Raw genomic sequence first — 21,463 nt, forward strand, 5'->3', positions numbered from 1 at the left:
TCTCCCAACAGCTGGTAACAAAGATAGAAATTGGAGAACCTTTCTGCACTGAATTTCTACAAACTCACATAATTCTTTTAGGTGTGTAATACTCACAGTATAAGTATAGAAATACTTGTGAATTTTGACCACCAAGCTGTCCCCTTGAGTAGGAAGGACATGAATTGTAGTTTAAAGAAAGTGATGTGCAATATGAGTACCACAACCAACACCGTCAATATTTCTGCCAAGTTCCTTCTTTAATCGATTATATACATTGTTTTTTCGCCTTCTCTTTACACCTCCAAAATTTGTATTGCACTTGTTACCACAATAAGCAACAGTTTTTTTTATAAATCATGTTTTTTAAAGTGAAAACCAAGCAATTAGTCAAAAATTTTGATGTCACTCCAGGAACCAACTGAAAATCTAAACGTTTTGTTTTCACTCCTTCCTTTAGCAAAACATATAGCACCACGACAAGTATAATTTTAGCATTTTTTCGGTCTGAAGCATCTACTGTAAGTGAAACGAATTGGATTTCCATTAGGTCTCTCTTCAATTCCTCGGTTGCTAAAGGAACAATTGCATTCAAAATAATAGACTCATTATTCGTTCTGGCAGAACTGAACTTTGGTTCAAATAACTTTGCTATAAGTTTGGAAGAGCAATCAGCTGTTTTAAAGCTTATATTATGGACAGCACTGTGATAAGCAAAGGTTGCTTCTTTGGCAACTATTAACAAGTCACTCTCTTCGGGCACAGTTTTATGAAGAACACATCAGCTCTTGAACATTGAGCAACTACTGAGAGACTAGCTGCATGTTTAACACTTTTTAAGAAATGTTTTATGTCTGAGCAGCCACCACGTGAAACAGAGAACTCAGATGAACTCTGCAAACATTTGACTCTGTCCTCCTTGCCATCATTTTTTTCAAGAATGGATATTCTTTTTCCAATTTACTGTTGAATGTGCACTTTCTTTTACCAGCTTTGGACATTGTGACTAGGATTAATTTCTAAAATAAAAGAACGAAAATAATTTAGTATGTACCGTATGACTAATATAATAAATACTGCAATAAATAAAGCAGTCACAAAGCACAAACACTTGGTCAATGAAAGCTTTGCATATGCTGCCGCTCGCTGCTTGTGCAGATGCCATTACGCGTGAACCCCTAATAGCAAACAGCCCCCTGATGAATCATTATACTTGTACAGGTACCGTATGAGCTGTATGTGAATTTTGTATGATGCAGTTCCTTTGAAAACATGCATGCTGCAGCACCATGGTTTCCTCTACCCGTTAACTAATAAAATAAAAACTTAAAAATTATTTTTTGTCAATACCAAGTCAGGACTCTATGCAGATTTTAACATTTTTCCGTTTATCCTTTTTGGAGGTTATGCCTTTTCATAAAAACCGGGACATTCCGAGACAATTCAGTGTCAACCGGAACAAATTAGTAAACCAGACGGGACACTGGAACAGACCCGTCAAACCGGAACGTTTGGTAAGCCTAAGTATATAGAACAATTTGTAGAATAAAATTAATTTTGTTACAAAAACTGTTTATGTATACAGGTTAAATATCTTTATTGTTATTATTTTGTGTAAATTAGAAATTAAAGAATATTGTAGTGTAATATAAATTAATTTATTTTATGCTTTGTTTTTGTTTGTTACTTGGAAATCGATATACAAATGAAAGTACTGTGTGTTGTCTTATATACATTCATGTAACTACTTCGCAGGGTGTGGATGGATCTTCACCAAAAATGATATGGAGGTTCATTTGGCCCATGCAGATGTACATACAAATTTTATGTTTTTGCGTTTTCGGCTTTCATAAATGTTTTTTTTATTTTTATGTTTTATTATTACTTCGCCACCTGAATCGAGAGTTTACATAATTTCTGTACAATGTGTTTTCTTATAGCAAAGCCACATAGGGTTATCTGCGGAGCCCACCCAGGAGAAGCGAACCCCTGATTTTAGCGTTGTAAATCGATAGACATACCGCTTCACTAGCGGGGAACAATTTCTGTACATAAGACAAATATTCCAAATAGTAGCAAATATATTTTCAACATTCCCTCATAAATGGCAGGTCAGGGAAAAATTAAATATAAATTATTTGTGTGTTTGAATTTCGCGCAAAGCTATTCGAGGGCTATCTGCGTTAGCCGTCCCTAATTTAGCAGTGTAAGACTAGAGGAAAGGCAGCTACTCATCACCACCCACAGCCAACTCTTGGGCTGCTTTTTTACCAACAAAGTGGGGATTGACCGCATATTATAACGCCCCCACGGCTGAAAGGGCGAGCCTGTTTGGTGCGATAGGAATGCGAACCCACGACCCTTCAATTACAAATCGCACGCCTTAACACGCTTGGCCATGCCAGACCTAAATATAAATTATTGATCTTGTTTGTTTTTAAACGCGTAGCTACAGAAAAGCTTATCTGTGTTCGTTCCATTTCTGGTGTGTAAGACCGATATTTGGCGTTATAAGCTTTAAATTTACCAGTAAGCTATTATAGTACTTGCCGTTTTTAAATAGTCTCTTTTTCTTTTCTTTAGTGCCGTTACAGTCACTGGGTGTATCAAAACTGACGTATATTAAAACTTCTTACCTTTAATTTTGTTATTTTAACTTATTATTGTCATTTTAAATTTTCAAGCTTATGTAATTAATCTAACAGTATAATAATGATTATTAATTAAATTGTTTGTAAAGTTGGCTATAAACAAAACATTCTTTATTTTACTTTCTAATGTAATTAATTTTTTGTATTCTCTATTACTTGCATGCCCAACATCATCCATCGTAAGTCATTATTTTCTAAACTATCCTCAATCTTTGGGAAAGGTTCTTCGGAAATGCTATTTATGTTTCGTTTTTTTTTTTGCCGTTTATAAATACTTGTTTCAATTATGAAGTAAATTATTCTCATCATATAATTATTCATCGTGGTTTCAACTATTATAATTATTCAATTATATTTCAATGATTGTTTTTTATAGTAATTATTGTTTTATTAAATTTCAACTTCAAAATTTTGTTGTCCCTAATTGTAATTTAGCAAATGCATTGATTTTTCTCACACTCCAAATTTGTTTGTAGTGCCATCTACCGTATGTTTTATCAATCACACTGTAATGACGTCAATATTGCTGATCGTGTGTTACGCGACGAGAAATTTATATGTTTGTTGTTTTATCGACAAACGTGTAGGTGGAATTGTGCCATATATTGAGGAGCTTTGAATAAAGCAGCTTTTTTCGAATATTTGAAATTTAACTCGGATCAGTCGTTGCTAAAAAGTTGGATTCAACTGAAATTATTTCAGTTACTTGACGCTATTGTTCAATCAGTTATAAGCAGTTGCAGCCAATTCAACCATTTGTTAAACCACCCGGTAAGCACTAGTAATTAGGAACTTAAACATTGTTTCAGTTCGATTAAATTTATCAACTAACTGTATGATAATTGCATAGAATTATAAAATTAAAACACAATTATTTTATAGAGTAATTAATCGTACGAATTGAAAATACTTTCGTATTTTTTAAGACCACTTACCACATACTAAATTTAAAAACTAAAAGGGCCTCTATATATGTAAAACGGCACGTTTGGCTTGAGAAACTATTTTACGTAGAGGAGCAAACAACATTTCGACCTTCTTCGGTCATCGTTAGGTTCACAATGAAGAAGGTCGAAACGTTGTTTGCTCCTCTACGTAAAATTTCTGTTTTTTCACTTATGTACTTGAAATATAATCTATAATAATTTTACAGGTTTTGAAAACAGGGTGGTCGAAGAGATATTTCTTTTTAGCATCTTGCATCTTATTTTTACACACAAAATTGGCATTCAGAATCTACATTTTAAATTCAAAAAGTCATTAAAACTACAAACTACAGACTCATTGCATCAGACTATCAAATCATTTACAAACGACGAAAGCTTGACATCTCTAGTTCATTTTGTTTGTTTTTGAATTTTGCGTAAAGTTACACGAGGTCTATTTGCGCTAGTCATCCCTTATTTAGCAGTGTAAGACTAGAGGGAAGGCAGCTAGTCATCACCACCCACCACCAATTCTTGGGCTACTCTTTTACCGACGAATAGTGGGATTTGCTGTTATGTAAAAAATGCATGATCGGTGTGACTCTCTACATTAGTAACTATGAGAAATTTTCAAGAAAGCTGATGAATAAGGAACCTCTGATGTGTGAAGAAGGTTTTATGGCCACTTTTGGCCTTTCTTTATATGTCTCATTATCATGGTTGTCTGCTACTTTGTGGTATTTCCCCACCCACACCTAGGAGTCCTTCCCCTTTTCAAACAACAATTATACTTTTGTTCATTTCCAGATTGGACCTGGAAATTATACTTTCGTCAAATTGTGTTATTTTTCCTGAATCAGGCCAATCATTGATGTCATAACAGACAGTTTCACTAATGACGGCACTGCTGAAATGATAATTCAAAATTAACTTCATAGAAATAGTAGAGCACAGTAATATTTCAGAATTTCTTGTGGTAAAGGTGGCTCATAGGACTGTTAAAGAAGAGCGATATATCTTTCTGTCAGGTACCTCGATCCTAGAAAAGTCTTTTTGGAATTTAATGTCTAATGGTGTCATTTTAAGTGTCCATATTTTACCTGTGTGGAGCCATATTATGCTACATTTTTCCAAGTTTGCATGAAATGATCTTAATAGATGTTGACTTTTAGTCAGAGCAAACCATGTACTTAGCGTGGAACTAAACAGATAAACCTGGTAATCAGTATCAAATGTGTTTTTCTAATATGTTACTTATAAAGATTAAACTTTAGTTTTTCATCAGTTAGATACCTTTGCTGTTAATGATATTTCTGATTGATTTGGTTACTTTCTTTTTGGTGCTTCTCAGTTTCTTTTATTGCAGGACCAGGCTTTCTCCTCTTGCACTACTGGTTGTTTCAAGCAACATGTTTGTTTTTACTTTGGATTCCAACAAGGTTTTGAATAAAGTACTACAGCTGCTTAAGTATGTTGATGGTGCTGATATAGTAGATATTTCTTAGTCTATATGAAGCCTATGTTGCGTCCAACAAAGTGTTAGGGTTTTCAACATTTTTAAATCTTAAACTCTCTTTCAGCAAAATATCATCTACCATATAAGCAATGGGACAGACTTTCCGATTGGTCAGCCAACAATGAAGAAGTATGACAACCATAGATCATGGACATGGATATTTACAATAATATTTGATATTGAAAATACCATTCCAGTTCAATCTTTGACAGGCTAAAGTTAAAAAACTTCATAAGTTCAGAGGTGACCTTTTTTCTTTAGCAAAACTTTAATAAATTTAAAGGGCAGTAATAATGATTAAGAGTTATTTACCCAGAATCAGTTTATACAGTCATGTGAAAAAGTTGGGACACCCTATGAAACCCTGTGTATTTTTGTAAGATTTTTGGGTATATAAATATTTAATCTCAATTTCAACAATACTGAGAGATTGCTGTGTAAGTGCATGCCTCTACAATCAGAAAGAGACTGCACAAGTTTAACTTGCATGGGAGGTGTGTAAGGAGGAAACCTTTGCTTTCTAAGAGAAACATTAAGGCCAGACTGAAGTTTGCCAGAGAGAATGTAGACAGACCAGGACTTCTGGAATAATGTTCTTTGGACAGATGAGTCCAAAATTGAATTATTTGGACATCAGAACAGAGGACATGTTTGGCGTAAACCGAATACAGCATTCCAGAAAAAGAACCTTAAACCAACTGTGAAGCATGGAGGTGGAAGTGTCATGGTTTGCGGCTGCTTTGCTGCAGCAGGACCTGGACAGCTCACAATCATAGAATCCATCATGAATTCTACTGTATATCAGAGGGTGCTTGAGGATCATGTGAGACCATCTGTACGAAAATTAAAGCTGAAGCGGAACTGGATTTTTGCAACACGACAATAACCCAAAACATACCAGTAAATTCATCAAGGACTGGCTGAAAACCAAGAAATGGAGAGTCCTGTAATGGCTGAGTCAAAGCCCAGATCTTAATCCCATTGAGATGCTGTGGGGTGACTTGAAACGGGCTGTACATGCAAAAAACCCTGAAACATCTCACAGCTGACGGAATTCTGTATTGAGGAGTGGGGCAAACTTTCTTCAGACCGATGTCAGAGACTGGTAGATGGCTACAAGAAGCGTCTCACTGCAGTTATTTCAGCCAAAGGGGGTAACATTAGCTATTAGGGGGTATCCTAACTTTTTCCTCAGTTAGAATATGCATTTTTGTAGAATTACATTTACAGAAGATCTTGAAAAGTCTTTTCTTCAGTTTTAATTGTTTAGTTATATTCCTATAATCTCTCAGTATTGTTGAAATTGAGATTAAATATCTATATATCCAACAATGTTACAAAAATACACAGGGTTTCATAGGGTGTCCTAACTTTTTTACATGACTCTACATGTACTCCTTCTTATCTGATAGGACATCAGACATACCAAAATAGCAGGTCTCCTAACAGGCAGACAGCACACAGGAAAGAATGGGCCCAATTTATATAAACCTGTTGCTTTTTACTATTACTTCATTGTGGTAAAAGAGTACTGAGCTCCATAGAAAGGAGAAAATCAAATATTCTAACCTTTAGAGCTTGTGGGCAAGGGGAGTATATTATTGAATTTAATGCAAGGTAAAAGTTACCTGAAAAATTATTTCAAAAAATAGGAAACTCCAACAGATAACTTTTCATAATTTTGAATTTGGAAACTACGATAGGTGGCCTTTCATTACTTAGCACTTGAAATGCAGAGTATGCGCCAGAAGAGCGATGGCTAAACCCTCAACTTGGCGAATAAGAGCAGCTGAAGAGTTGATGGTGAATGATGTTGACTCGATGCCTTTTTTGTTTTGTTTTTGTCTAATAGTTGAATTAAGAACAACTATCTGAAAATATCCCTTTTGTAGACTTGCATGAAATTTTCAAATACCCTTATTTGTATATTAACACAATAGGTACGCAAATATATTCGGAAGATTATTTTCCATAACTGTCTGTATTCATGTTTGTATATATTCGTTTAATTTCACACAGGGAAAAGAATTTTATCAAAAACAGTAACGAATGGACAAATAAAACTATTAACTGCAGAGTGGTTAATGCAAACATCTCTCCGTGGCAAATATATATACAAATGATGGTGCCTAAACATTGGTGAGGATATGCTATCTACGAGTTTCAGTATATTGAAAGGTATGACCAGTGGCGGATTTAAGGTTGTGTGGGCCCTACATCCCATGTAATTTTACATAGAAAAAAATATCATTGTGTCCCCATTAAGATCATGGGTCCTAGGACTGAGACCACTCTAACCTCTACTTAAATACACCACTAGATATGACTTGTTTGTTGTTTGGAGGTCAGCACAAAGCTACCCAATGGGTTTATGTTGTACCCATCGCGAGTATCGAAACCCGATTTTTAGTATCGTAAGTCCTCGGAGGTACCACTGAGCTAATGGAGGGCAGCATGACTTTCTGAAATCAGACAGAATTAAGTCTATGAATACTTAACTTTACAGTTAAACCACTATTCTGTTCAGTAGAATCTTTCTCCTTATTTATTCCTTTCTCGGTAGTTTAGCGAAATGTTTGAGAACTTATAACACAAAATTTAGGAGTACGATCCCTGATGTGGGCATAACATACATAACCCATTATGTAACTTTTCACTTAAACAAAAGTCTTGTATGGTCAGTATTTGTATCCAAGACATGTCTTTGAATTGACAAGTCAGTCTGGTTCAGACTGTAACAAGTCAGAGTACAAAATGGTGTTCCATTGAAGAATAAAAATACTTATGTAGATCGTATATTTTCAGATAGATTGTCCTACATAGTTAAAATATTTTTTATATCGTTAACAGTATCATGTTTAAATACAGTTGTCAGAATTCGTTCTTGTTAGAATAATGAAGTTAATTGATTTGTTTTATTTCTAACTGGCGAAAGTATTTGGATTTCCTTGGGCCTTGAGTGTGGAAACGAAGGTATCTCTTCCCCGGGTTCTTAATATTAGAAGTATCAATTATTATTATAAATGGCCAGGTGGTTAGAGCGCTAGACTCGCAATCTAAGGATCGCGGGTTCGAATTTCCGTCACACCAAACATGACCGCTCTTTCAGCTGTGGGGACGTTATAATGTCAATCCCACTTTTCATTGGTAAGAGAGTAGCCCAACAAGTGGCCGTGGGTTGTGATGACTAGCTTCCTTCCTTCTTCTCTTACACTGCTAAGCTAGGGGCGCAGATAGCATTCGTGTAGTTTTGCGCGAAATTCCGAAAGCAAACACAACATTAAAAACTCGTATAAGGAAATTCGAAAGATACATTTTAATAATGTTAAGTATTATTAATTTTAATACTGAAACTGCGAGAAAAATAAAATATTTGGAGAATAAGAGAAAACTATGCAGAAAAAAACATCTTCGGTGAAAATGATTTTGGTACTAAAGTTTATGTGAATAGTAATTTGTTTATTGAGTAATTCTCATTTCATATACGTATATACGAATACAATGCTAATAGAAGAGTGTGTTTGAAAACTGTTGTAGGATTTGGAACCCGAAAACCGTTTTTTTTTTTAAATTAAAACTGGGTAGAGTAATAATACGTCCATTTAAAATTAATGAATATTATGAATTAAAAATTTAGTTTTCTGGAGCTGAAAAATGATACGTTAGTAATCACTTGTATGGATTTCTGATAATACTGATAGTTCTGTATACTTAGAAGTACCAACATTTATGGAAATACGCGCAAAAATTATGAAAGATTGCCAGTTATTTTCATTTCACCTACGACCATTTCGTGATAATTTTTGTGTTTTACGATTTTCGTTAACATTTTAAATTTTTTCTTCACAATTTTGAATTGTGTCCCTCCAAAGGAGTAACTACTGTGAAGGCACATCCAAAAGGCACAGAATTCCAATGTTTTTCAAATGTCGCAGAAAAAATATAAATCTACTGGATAAGCAAAACTCAAAGACCTAGAGGGTAGGGCAATAAAAAAGATTTTTTAAAATCATTTTTGATTTTTTAGCGCTTTTGAGCTATTTCTTTAACGATATGTGGCTTAATGTTGGTTTATGTTGGAGCTATTTTGGTGTTACTCGATAATTTTTGGTGTTATATAACATTTTATATATTTAAAGTTTACTAACCTTAAAGTGGTTCATAAATTCCATATATACGCTACTGAATCAATTGTGTGTAATACTTCACCATCTCACAATGTACATACTTCATAATAGCAAACAAAAATATAATTATCAATATTATAAAGCAGCTTTTGTCTATGTTTTTATGTATATGTTACAAAACTTTCTATAGTTCCCAATCTATGACTCACAAGAATTGTTTTAGAGGCCACTACAGACCGTTTATTAAGCCTCTTAATTTATTAATTTTCTCACTTTTACGAGTTTTACAGCTGTTTAAAGTCGTATTACTAACTGCTAGTTATTAGTTAATGAAATTTGAAAACACTTCAGAATATAGTATAACATAGAAAAATGTAAGATGTTAATTGAAAACCGTGCTTTGCCGAAACGGGTCACGAACCGTTAATCATCGGTTTTGCTGCCCGAGAATGTTTACTACCAGGCCACGCTCTCTCACATTATACTTGTGAGTGACACAATATTGAAATACGTCAACAGTATATAAGACGATTTTCAAAATATTAACCCAATAACCCGAGCGGTTTTGAAAAGTAAACCTTCTTCTTTAGCCTTCAATTACAGGGGGATCAGGTAGAAATCTATAAAAGGTGGATACTACATTTTTGATGAAAAAGGAAATGAGAAGCAAAGCCAAATCAGCATGTCACAGGGTGATGTCACCTCATAAAAGTTTTGTAATTTGCACCTAAAATGATGCATTTTAGTAGTGTGTGAGACAGTTCTTAAATCTTTGAAATATTTTTTATCACCATGCATACGGGTACAATTTAAAAAAGGCGATCCACCCCTACTTTTCTACTTGTATGGAATTGGATATATGTGTGTGTGTTACATTGGTTTTGGACATCATTCAATCACTTTTGGCTGTGATTAGAAGCACTTGAGATCTGTATAAGGAATTTTTACTTCTCTACCACAGCCAACATGATTATATTATACAGTTTACTGAGCAGCATCTAGAGGTCTTGTTTATTTGACACGTAGTCCTTTCTTGTATGGTTTTTGTGATATGTGACGATATTTGTTAAAACAAAAGTTCAGTCGCAATTAACTACAGTAAATATTTTCATTTCGAAAATTTATTTAAAGATTAGAACTACGTCTGAATCTTCAAACCATGCTAATCCGATCTTGTTTACGTAAATTATAGCTACTTGGTTTCAAAGATAAGAGTAGTAAAAGCCAGACAAAGAAAAAAATTGTACAGAAGATATCACATAAATAAAACAATAAAAATATTCATCAAAGTACCTTCTCCATCAACTCTATGACATTTGAAAGTTTATCACTTTCCCTGAGAGACTAGGTGAATTTGAATTATACAATGGAAAATAACGTGAAGTCACTTCTGTTTCATTCTGTCTCACTATTGTTTCATTATATCTATTTTTGTTTATAAATTTATTTCTGCCAAAATTGGATTATTGATAGATAGTGGAATGAATCCTCAATATATAAATATACATATATATATTTATATAGCATTCCTTTGTCGGTTTGTTTTTCTGGTTTTTCTATGAGTTGAATATTTCCGACATCCACATTTTTGTCACACTTTGTATTATAAAGTTTTCTTTTTATTTGTCTGTCTATCTATCTGTCTTTCACATGAGGATATTAAATGAACACCACGTGACCATACTAATTAAACCGTTTCTTTTCTAACGCTGGTGATTTATAGGGATTGACATAGCACGAAGATCGATTACACGTATGCTGAAACCAGCGTTCTGTAACGCGTTTTTCCTTGTTGCAACTGTTTCAGACGGTCGTTATTGTCGTCGTCTCTTCTGTTCTTTGAAAATCCTTTCAATATCGCTATCAGCAGCAAATGCTTTTTACAAAGTCCTGTTTTCTAGAAAAGTAAATTAATTCGAGTATAAAGTTACTTTTTTATTTTTACAAATATAATACCCTAATATTTTGTTATTTGTAAATCCTAATAGAAAAGAAAAAATTTTGGAAAAGGAAGTATATGTAGGCTTGGCTGATATCAATGTTTCACAAAGAACGTATTTTTTGATAGTGGGAATGGCATGTGCATCATCCCTACGTAATAACAGAGGCACACAGTCCAGTGGAATGTTGAGAGACAAAAATAGGACAAATTAAACTTAGTTGTACTTTAGTGGTTATATAATTTACTGCACTTTAATTTTTGCTTGTGAAACTGCCACCCCTACTATCTTGTTTGGGTGATAAACAATCCATAAAAATACATCCATACATTTACTTCCTTTTTGAAAAGTTTTTTATTCACTTGTTTTCTTGTAGTTGTTTTTTAATGCAGTGTCTCAATAGACATAGGGGGGTGTATTTATAACCAGTTTCTAAATACAATGATGTTCCAACTAATATTTATCTTTTATGTATTATTGGTTCATAATTCTTGTTTCACTCTGTACTTAAGTTTTTTAAAGGAACACCCAAATTTTCTCAGAAAGCTTGCATCAAGTGATAATAGTAGCATTGTTTACATTCGAATTATGTTTTTTTTTTAAATTAGTACGTGTTAAGAATACTTAACATGGAATCTTCCGTTTGAAACTATGTAACTATATCACATGCATTTTAGACACTTGTATTTTAAGATACAAGTGCATAAAGCACTTAGTTGGTCAGCTACAATACTATGAAATACTTACATTCTTAATCCTCTGTCTTCGAAAAAGGTCTTTGCCAAAGAATTTTAGGCTCACTTCTCATATTCTTTGAAATTCAGATCTAGAACAAAAACGGTAATTTAATGTATTGATCATTTGCTTTCTCTCTACCATAGATTTATTGAAGAGCACGTTGAGATGCGCTTGGAAAGCTCAAGGTTTGATATGTTTTACTGCCGAACACATTCTGAACTTTCAGTGCTGGTGCGATATCAAGTTTGAAGTTAGAAAATTATAATTCCTACGTTTCTCTCCGTACATTGTTTGGTTAATGTGTAGGGCGTTCGATGCTGTTGTTAGTTAACGGACAGCAATCGTCGCTCTTAATGTTGTTTGGAATTTCGCACAAAGCTACTCGAGGGCTATCTGTGCTAGCCGTCCCTAATTTAGCAGTGTAAGACTAGAGGGAAGGCAGCTAGTCATCACCACCCACCGCCAACTTTTGGGCTACTCTTTTACCAACGAATAGTGGGATTGACCGTCACATTATAACGCCCCCACGGCTGGGAGGGCGAGCATGTTTGACGCGACTCGGGCGCGAACCCGCGACCCTCAGATTACGAAGCGCACGCCTTAACGCGCTAGGCCATGCCAGGCCCCGTCGCTCTTAAATTATCAACTTTTGGATTTAAAATGTTAAAGCGAAAAAAGCAGTGTACGGAGTGAATTTGTACAAGTTTCCTAGAAATTTTGCCTCACATTTCGTTTATTCTCATCTTATTTCGCCACATACCTATTTCAGTGAGTTTTTCAAAGTAATTGTGCATTTCTTTTTCTGCAGACTGCATTTTCAAATTACCAAACCACGGTGATCACGCTCACGAGTTTTCTTTCTTTCTCTTGTCTTTACAGCTTGATTCATCGATCGCAGCGCCACTATGTCTACGGAATTACAAAATGGATCAACGGAACGCACCGAACTGGAGCAGCTCCAGCACCAAGCTAACGCAACTACAAATGAGGTATTAGTTGTTTCTCGAATTAGACTGATGTATTAGCATCTTTATATATATATTATTTAGTTCAGTATGATTGTGTGTGTGAGTTAGTAAATGTACTTCAGTATGGTTGGGTGTAGAGGAGAATATATGGGATTCAGTGTGTTAGTGTGTCTGGAAGGTAGGTTAGTATATGTATTTTAGTATTGTTGTTTGTGTGAGAGAATAAATGGACTTCAGTATGTTGGGTGTAGGGGTGAGCAAATGGAATTAAGTGTGTTTGTGTCTAAGAGTTCCTTTACTTCAGGGTGTTGTGTTTGGGTTGTTACATGTAGTTCAGTATGGTTACGTATGAGAGACTACACATAATTCAATGTATTTGTGTTTGAAAGCGAGCGTAAGCGTTTCAACATGGCTATATGTGTGTGAGGGTACACATTCTTCAGTATTATTGTGGGTATACGGACTTAGGTGTGTGTGTGTGTGTGTGTGTGTGTGTGTAAGTAAGAGAGAGAGAATACATGTACTTCAGTATGGTTGTGTGTACAGCAGAATACATCTACTCAGTATGTTTCTGTGTATGTATAGGATAATATATGTAGTTCAATATGGTTGTGTTTGTGAAGCATGTAACACATTTATTTTAATACCTGCGTTTGTTTCAGTATATTTTTCATACATGTGATGTATATTGTTGGATATGTATTGCGCAAGTCCTGCGCGTTTTCTAAATTTGTAGAAGGTTCTTGAAGAGCAAGAATCAACAATATGTAGTTTACAAGAATACTAGCGTGTTTAAACATTGTTGAACGTTCGAGAATCTCGCGTGCTTGGTATAAAACTACTGAAAAGACAGTTTTATATGATGTGTGAACTACAGTCGGTATACCGGTAAGCCTCGGAAACTATTTAATAGGAAAACTACAAAATTTGACTATTAACGTTTATAGATTTTGAACAATATGCTTCTCGAGGTGGATTCCTGTATGTGGTGAGGGGACCTCCCAAAGAAGGTTCTGAACTTTAAGTTTACCTCTTCAGGGATCTAAACATCCCTTGGGTAGCGACCCGTGAAGGGGAGGAGAGGATCCTGATGGTTGAAGGGTTCCAACTCCAACACACCACTTTGGCCTTGAATTCTTGTAGATGGGCAGCCTTGGGGTGGCCTCCTTGAGTCAATTGACTGGTCCAATCGTGCTAAGGTCAACCAAGTACCAGTGTTGGATGTTCTCAACAGGTGTTGTGGACATTATATCTGATACTGGTGTTCGGGTATAGTGCTCACAAAACCCTGGCATTGCTACAGTGTCCTTGATTGGCATTGTAGTGTGTACCCTCGTAGGGCTCCATGGTGGACGGGGTCAGTGAATACTGAAATGTAGCATCTTTATTATAGATACCCCATTCATGAAAAAATAAATCAATATGAAAAAAAATTGAAAAACAGATTATAGGAAAACGACTATGCATAGATAACTGCCATACAGTCAACATCACAGTCAGATTCTGTATATTGATTTCTAATTATCTGTTCTTTATCCGAGGAATTTTTAGGTCAGATGCCCCCTTTTTTATTCAGAAGGGTTTAGAAGAGCATGCTGGCACCCCTAAGTTACTAAATATGTTGTGCTCTGGAGACATTTTGGTGGAAATATCTTCACTACAACATATCAAACTCCTTTTGAAATCGAAGGCCATCGAGGTTACTTCCATACAATCTTGAATTTCTCCAGAGGAGTTATAGTTGAGAGGGATTTAATAAACATTCCTGAGTCGGAAATTCTCGCTGGTTTCTCTGGCCAAGGCTTTTCTATAGTGCGCTGAATCTCCACTCGCAAAGACAGAATCATGGTACCTATTAATGTTTACATCACATTCTCCTGCCACAATCAAGTAAGTTATCCGAACTATAAGGTACGGCCATACATTCCCAACCCTCACAGATGTTTACGGTGCCAATGGTTTAGTCACTCAAAAAGATCATGTCGTGGTTCTTTAACATGTTCTCGTTGTGGTGGCAAAGATCACGACACATGCGAGTGGAAACTAGAACAATGCTGTGTTAATTGTAACAGTCCACACCCCTCTTACTCCCTTTTTTGCCTTAAATGGGTGGAGGAGAAAGAGGTGCTATGCTTGAAGACTAACCAATATCTCTCACCTAGAGGCTTGGAAGTTATTGACCTCCACTCCATTTCAGACATATGCTGCTGCACTCCATTTCTTTATTGCAGTGGGAGTACAAACAGATCTCTTCGTGCCTCCAGCAGAATCATATGTAAAACTGGACTATGGGTCTCTGGTCTGTGGTTTTGACAGGACCTTGACCTTGAAGAAGATGGACCCTGTTCATCATCAGGAGTTTAGGCTCTGCATAGGAGCTTTCTGCACTTTTTGACTCAAGAGTTTGTACACTGAGTGTCATAAACCTCCTCTACACCGGAAGAAAGTAGTTCTGGCTTGGATACACATTGGTCACAGTTTTTTTAACTCCTTGTTTTCTTTTATCTGGTACTGATGCACCAGTGTGTGGTCTGTGTGATATTCAGGTCACAAAAGCCCACATTTTATTGTCGTGCCGTCGTTACGATCGAGAGCGACAACACAATTTTAAACATTTTTACCATGGGTTCACCCTTAAGGTTGGATACTCTCATTGGGGATGGTGACACAATCCACCTCAGTTGTGTGTATAAATTTTTAAGGCCCATTGGTCTTTTTAACTCTATTTAAAATTTTAATTTGAAAATTGGACTGTGTTTCGTTTTAGCATGATTCCTTTTTACATATTTTCTTGTTTTTACTTTTTTACCGGTTGTTTGGCGCATATAGCCCAGTTGCTTTGCGCCTATAAACACTAAACAACCAACCAATTGAACATTACGAACCGTTAAACTTGAGAGAGTTACCTTCGGATGTTAGTATTTCTACAAAGACGTAAGATATCTTCCAAAGAGGCCTGGCATGGCCAGGTGGTTAAGATACTCGACTCGTAATCTGAGAGTCGCGGGTTCGAATCCCCATCACACCAAACATGCTCGACCTTTTAGCCGTGGGGACGTTATAATGTGACGGTCAATACCACTATTCGTTGGTAAAAGAGTAGCCCAAGAGTTGGCGGTGGGTGGTGATGACTAGCTGTCTTCCCTCTAGTCTTACACTTCTAAATTAGGGACGGCTAGCACAGGTATCCCTCGAGTAGCTTTGCGCGAAATTCAAAACAAGCCATATATATCTTCCTAGGTAAATAGTAAGCTTGTAAACTGCATTATACCAAACAAGAATAGAGCTAGCTACCCTTCCCGTCAAGTGAAGGGTATCTTTGTATCAACATAAAAGTAATTTATGCCTCGTGGACCTAGACTATTGATAAAACATCCATTTCCAGATCAGATAGAAGACTGAATATTGTTTGTGAAATTTTTGTATATAAGTAATTATTTATATTAACTATTTGTAATAACCGTTATTATAAATTGCATTTTTGTATATTAAATATATATATATATATATGAAAGAAAACTGTGATATCAATCTTGTTGGCAAATATCATAAATTTAATACATATTGACATTTGATTAACTTCTAACTTCAGATTCAAATTTTCGGTTATTTGAAATAGTAATATGTAACGTAACATAATAAATCGGAGAATCGTCTGAGATAAATTATAATACGAAACAAACAATAAATTTACTCAGTATGTTTCTGTGTGTGGCTTAATACATATTCTTCAGTATGGTTTTACGTGTGTATGTGTGAGAGAGCATATAGTTGAGTGTGGTAGTGTGTGTGGGTTAGTAAAGGTACGTCAGTATGGCTGTGTGTAAGAGGATACATTGTCTTTAGCATGTTTGTGTCTGTGTGGTTAGACGTACGGTTGTGTGTATTACGAGGATTTCAGTGTGGTTGTGTATAGGTGAAAGTATATGTTTGTGTGTGAGAGAGAGCTCGTACTTTAGTGTAGTTGCGAGTGGGAGAGTACATTTACTTCAGAACGGTTGTGTATTTTGGTGGTTAATACATGTACTTTAACATTATTGTGTGTGTGAGAATATATGTATTTCAGTATTATTGTGTTTATAAGTGAGTAAACGTACTTTAGTATTGTTCTGTGTTTGGTAGAGTATGTATACTTCAATATGATTGTGTGTGTGTGTTGGTGAATACATGTACTCAGTATTATTACGTGTTTGTGTGAATAAAAGTATGTTAGTGCAGTATGGTTGATTTTCTGGAAGAGCAAATGCTCTTCAGTGAAGTTGTGTGTATTAGTGTGTTTTTCTAAGATTGTTTGTTTAAGGAAAAGTACATGAACTTCAGTGTGGTCGTCTGTATAGGAGACAACATATAATGGTTGTATGTGTGGGGAAAAATACGTGTACTTTAGTACGGTTGTGTATATTGGTGCACATACATTCTATAACTATCATATATCCTTGTATATTAAAAAAGTCAAAATAACTTACTGTACCTTTCAATTGTTTCACACTGCTCTCTTGTAAATTAGAGCAATGAAAAGGTGGGCGTGGCAATATGTTCTTGCATATTCATTGGTTGCTTTATTTTTAGTTCTATAAGATTGAAGGATATAAAATTATAGATTGAAAAGATCAATGACGAAACCATACAGAATATTTTATGTAACATTTCGTAGTGTAAAGAGGTGAACAAAACAATCCATAAGAGGAAATAGCTCAAGAACAAATATTGAATTTTTCACACTTTGGTAATTTTAAATCATTTTGTATGATTACGAACTTAAAACTTGTATTAAAAGTTGGGTTATTATACACAGTTTTCTGTTAGGTTTGTTTATATCGTGGTAAATAAGTAGTTTAATCAAATGTTGAATGTAATTAACTGAAACATCGTGAAATGCGCTGTTTAACCAGCCCGTGTGTTAAAGAGTCGATATAATCTTGGCGTTTGTTTACATTCTGTTCGTCGTTTTAAATCGTGGAAAGTTACAACCAACTGACATCTTAATTTTCGTTTTATGGATTGTACTCTACCATTAAATCCAAAATAAATAGTAAGTCTACTGCAAGTGATTCTAGTGCTAGTAGTAAGCCAAAAAAAGCAAGAAAAGCTATCTCAAAATGAATAAAATTGGAAATCATCAAAAAGTCTGAAGGCCAGAGACTTGCAGAAATCACCAAGACGTTCACGTTCTTAACTTTAACTATAGCAACTATCAAGAAAGAAAAAGTTATCCAAAGTGCTAAATCTTTTATACCTGTATAGACTTAACATAATAGAAGAAATGAAATGTCTGTTAGCTCTATGGTTAGATGATATGAAACAGCAGAAGGATTCGCCGATGACTCGCATGGTTTAGCAGGAAGAGGCACTTATTTGAAGATCTGAAGAAAAAAAGAAGATAGAGAACCAAGACCTTGTACAATTACTAAAAAAGTACAACTTTTTCTATAAGCAAAGGCTCGCTTGACAGGTTTTTAAAAAGGCACAATCTACACAGCCTAAAGATGACTGGTGAGGCACCAGCGGTGTACCTACCAGTTCTAAAAGGTATTATCGAACAAAGAGGGTATACGACCCGTCAAGTTTTCACCGTCGGTGAGACTGATCAACATTGGAAGATGATTTTAGGTAGGACAATCTTGTCTAGGGAAGAGGAGTCAGCTTCAGGTCACAATACTTTCAAAGACAGATTTCCTAATTCTTGGAGGCAATGCAGAGGATCAGTATCAAGTTGAATCTTATTATTATTTATTATTCTTAGAATCCATGGGCACTTAAGGGATAAATCAAGACCATTCCACTAATCATTTGGAAATCCAACAAGAAGGCTTGGGCAGCAAGAACAACGTTTTAGGATTTGTTTATCAACTTCTTGTGCGTCCCCCGCTGGTACATCGGTAAGTATACGGATTTACAACGCTAATATCAGGGGTTCGATTCCCCTCGGTGGACTCAGCAGATAATCCGATGTGGCTTTGCTATATGGAAAATATATATAAGCCTTTTGTGTCCTGCAGTGAAGGGATATTTTCTGTGAAAAATTTTCTCATAAAGCACTGCTGCTTGTCGATAATGCACCAACCCACTGAATTATCAACAAACATTTATAGGAGTTTATCTCCCCCCCCAAATACCACTTCATTGTTTCAACCCATAAATCAATGGCTCATGGCCATTTTTAAAGCATATTACCTGAAACGCATCTTCAGAAAAGTGATCAGGACAGTGGACAAAAACACGTTCAAAGATTTTTGGAAATCGTTCAACATTAAGGATGTCAAAGACAGCATAGCAGAGCCTTGTAAGGAAGTTACCACCTCAAATGGTTGGTTGATTGGTTGATGGCAAAAATGTTTTTTTTTTATGGCAAAAAGCAGCTAGGCTATCTACGCCAAACGTCTGATAAAAAGTAAAATTCATAAAAGGAAATTAAGGTAAAACAAAACAAAGTTTAAAAAAAAACACAAATAGCATAAAACCAATGTTTACATCTAGTCTACAATGTCAAGAGAAAAACTACAGTAATTCAAACTGTAAAGGACTTTCTGTAGCGTAACTGTAATAATCATAACTCGCCAGGAAGACTAACAGGTAAGTATCAAAACAATTCTCAGTCACCTGAAAATGGCCATTCCAGTCCTGGTTTCGAGTTATTTAATGTTACGTCCAGTTTCTAATTTCAAATCGAAATAGATGAACTGTGATTTTTAAAAGGGGGCCACATTAAAAAGGTGTAATTTATAAATAAAAAAAATTAAATGGCATTAAAAAGATTAATGGCTTTTAAAAAACTAAAAACATTACCAAGGTGGTCAGTGTCACCATCATCAATAACACTGTCTAACGTTATGGACAAACCTTGGGACAGAACATGTTTAGAAATGGTACCATCGTTGAAAGTCATAAGGACGGCAAGAGAGTAAAACGTGGGTTATTGTGATCCAAATGCTACACAAACTACACATTGGTGCATCAGTTCCAGATAAAAGAAAACGATGAGTTAAAAAAATGTGACCAATGCGTAGTCTAGTTAGAACAACTTCCTCTTTCCGATCCTTACGGAAGCACGACAGTCAAAGTCCAATATAGGGTTTTATTTGGAAAAGCTTGTTTTCACGTTGCTTACTCTAAATCGATTGCTAACTGGCACGGAGCCAAGCCTTGAATACAGTACCATAGTCCATGTATGGGACAGGCATAGCAGTGATAGTGCCAGAGCAGTTAGACTTAGCTGCAGTGTGCAGAGCCATAGACCAGTGATCCAAAGTCGAGTTTCGGTCGAATAAGAGCACGATATATCTTTAGCATAGTATGCCGATCCGCTCCCAGTGGTGGAAGAGAGGACACGAAGGATGTTCAGTGCTCTTGTACATTTGACCCGTAGCTGCTTGATGTGTGGTATAAAGGTTAGTTTAGGTCAAAGATAAGCCCCGTGGCTAGAATGTTTGCACGATTTTCAAGGCCGTAATACAGAACCTGTTGTTAAATGAATCGTGTCATTAGCATATAAGGTTTGGTTTAATGGTGTTAAAGAGCATGACATCAATGATTTACCGAGACCACATCATGAACAACTGACCAATAGAGAACTAATGAACATTGACCAAGAACAGGCTACTGATGAAAAGAGAGACAACTAGGAACCAGAGCTGCAGTTGTTTTTAACACAAAGTGTTGTCACATTCATTCTCCCTATATGATCAAGCTCTGAAAATCCTTACAAAAATAATCCAAATTGTAATCAAAGTCTTAAATTTAAATGCAATATTAAAAGTGCCCTAATTTCGTATAAAGAACTTTATAAAGAAATAAGTAAGCATGCTAAGCAAACAACATTAGTAGCATCCTTCAGCCAACTATAGGCTGCACCATTGCTTACTGCTGCATTTCTTCCATTCCACAAGATGATGTTGACACTCCTGATACAGTGGTTTCTCCTGGCCAACATGAGGGGTACGGAGCTGATGCTTCTGCTCCTATCTTTGTTGATGAACCATCATCAATACTGCCAAGTGATGAGAAGGATGTTGACTCATCTGCTCCATTGAAGTCTCTTGCAAGCCCTTCTGCAGCCCATGATGATGAATGTGAAGCAAAGCTTCATTCTGCCTCTTCTCCTACCAGTTAGTAACATCTTACAATACCCTCCATCCACACCATTACCTTGTGTATCAGTTACTATACTTTCTTGTGCGAACAGTACTTAATTTGTATTTAATAATTTTATCGATAGCTTATATTCTTTGTTTATCCCAAAAACTAATAATTGAAATATGTTTACTGTTAGTTTTGGGCCCGGCATGGCCCGGTGGTTAAGGCACTCGACTCGTAATCCGAGGGCCACGGGTTTGAATGCCCGTCACACCAAACATGCTCACCCTTTCAGCCGTCGGGGCGTTATAATATGACGGTCAATGTCATTATTCGTTGGTAAAAGAGTAGCCCAAAAGTAGGTGGTGATGACTAGCTGCCTTCCCTCTAGTCTTACACTGCTAAATTAGGGATAGCTAGCGCAGACAGCCCTCGTGTAACTTTGCGCGAATTTGAAAAACAAACAAACACTGTCAATTTATTGTGTTTTGGTTATTTTCTCGTTGAGAACATATCTCCAACTATATAATGGTTTTTTCAGGAAA

The 21,463-nt window shown here is 35.7% G+C and overlaps 1 protein-coding gene across 2 annotated transcripts in view; it reads left to right on the top strand.

Moving 5' to 3' along the window:
• The first annotated feature begins 201 nt into the window (after nt 1–201).
• Nucleotides 202–21,463, top strand: part of LOC143244631 (synaptosomal-associated protein 25-like) — a 157,290-nt gene continuing 136,028 nt past the window's right edge. Inside the window, exons 1-2 of one of the 2 annotated variants that reach the window (XM_076489659.1) lie at nt 202–1,493; nt 12,757–12,866. In XM_076489659.1, coding sequence (XP_076345774.1) covers nt 12,783–12,866 — 84 coding nt within the window. In that variant the 5' untranslated portion in view covers nt 202–1,493; nt 12,757–12,782. Of the gene's footprint in view, nt 1,494–3,151; nt 3,402–12,756; nt 12,867–21,463 lie in introns of those variants that run through there. The other variant, XM_076489658.1, reaches the window with a different exon arrangement.

Source organism: Tachypleus tridentatus, chromosome 2 (assembly GCF_004210375.1).
Source record: "Tachypleus tridentatus isolate NWPU-2018 chromosome 2, ASM421037v1, whole genome shotgun sequence".
Taxonomy (NCBI): Eukaryota; Metazoa; Arthropoda; class Merostomata; order Xiphosura; family Limulidae; genus Tachypleus; species Tachypleus tridentatus.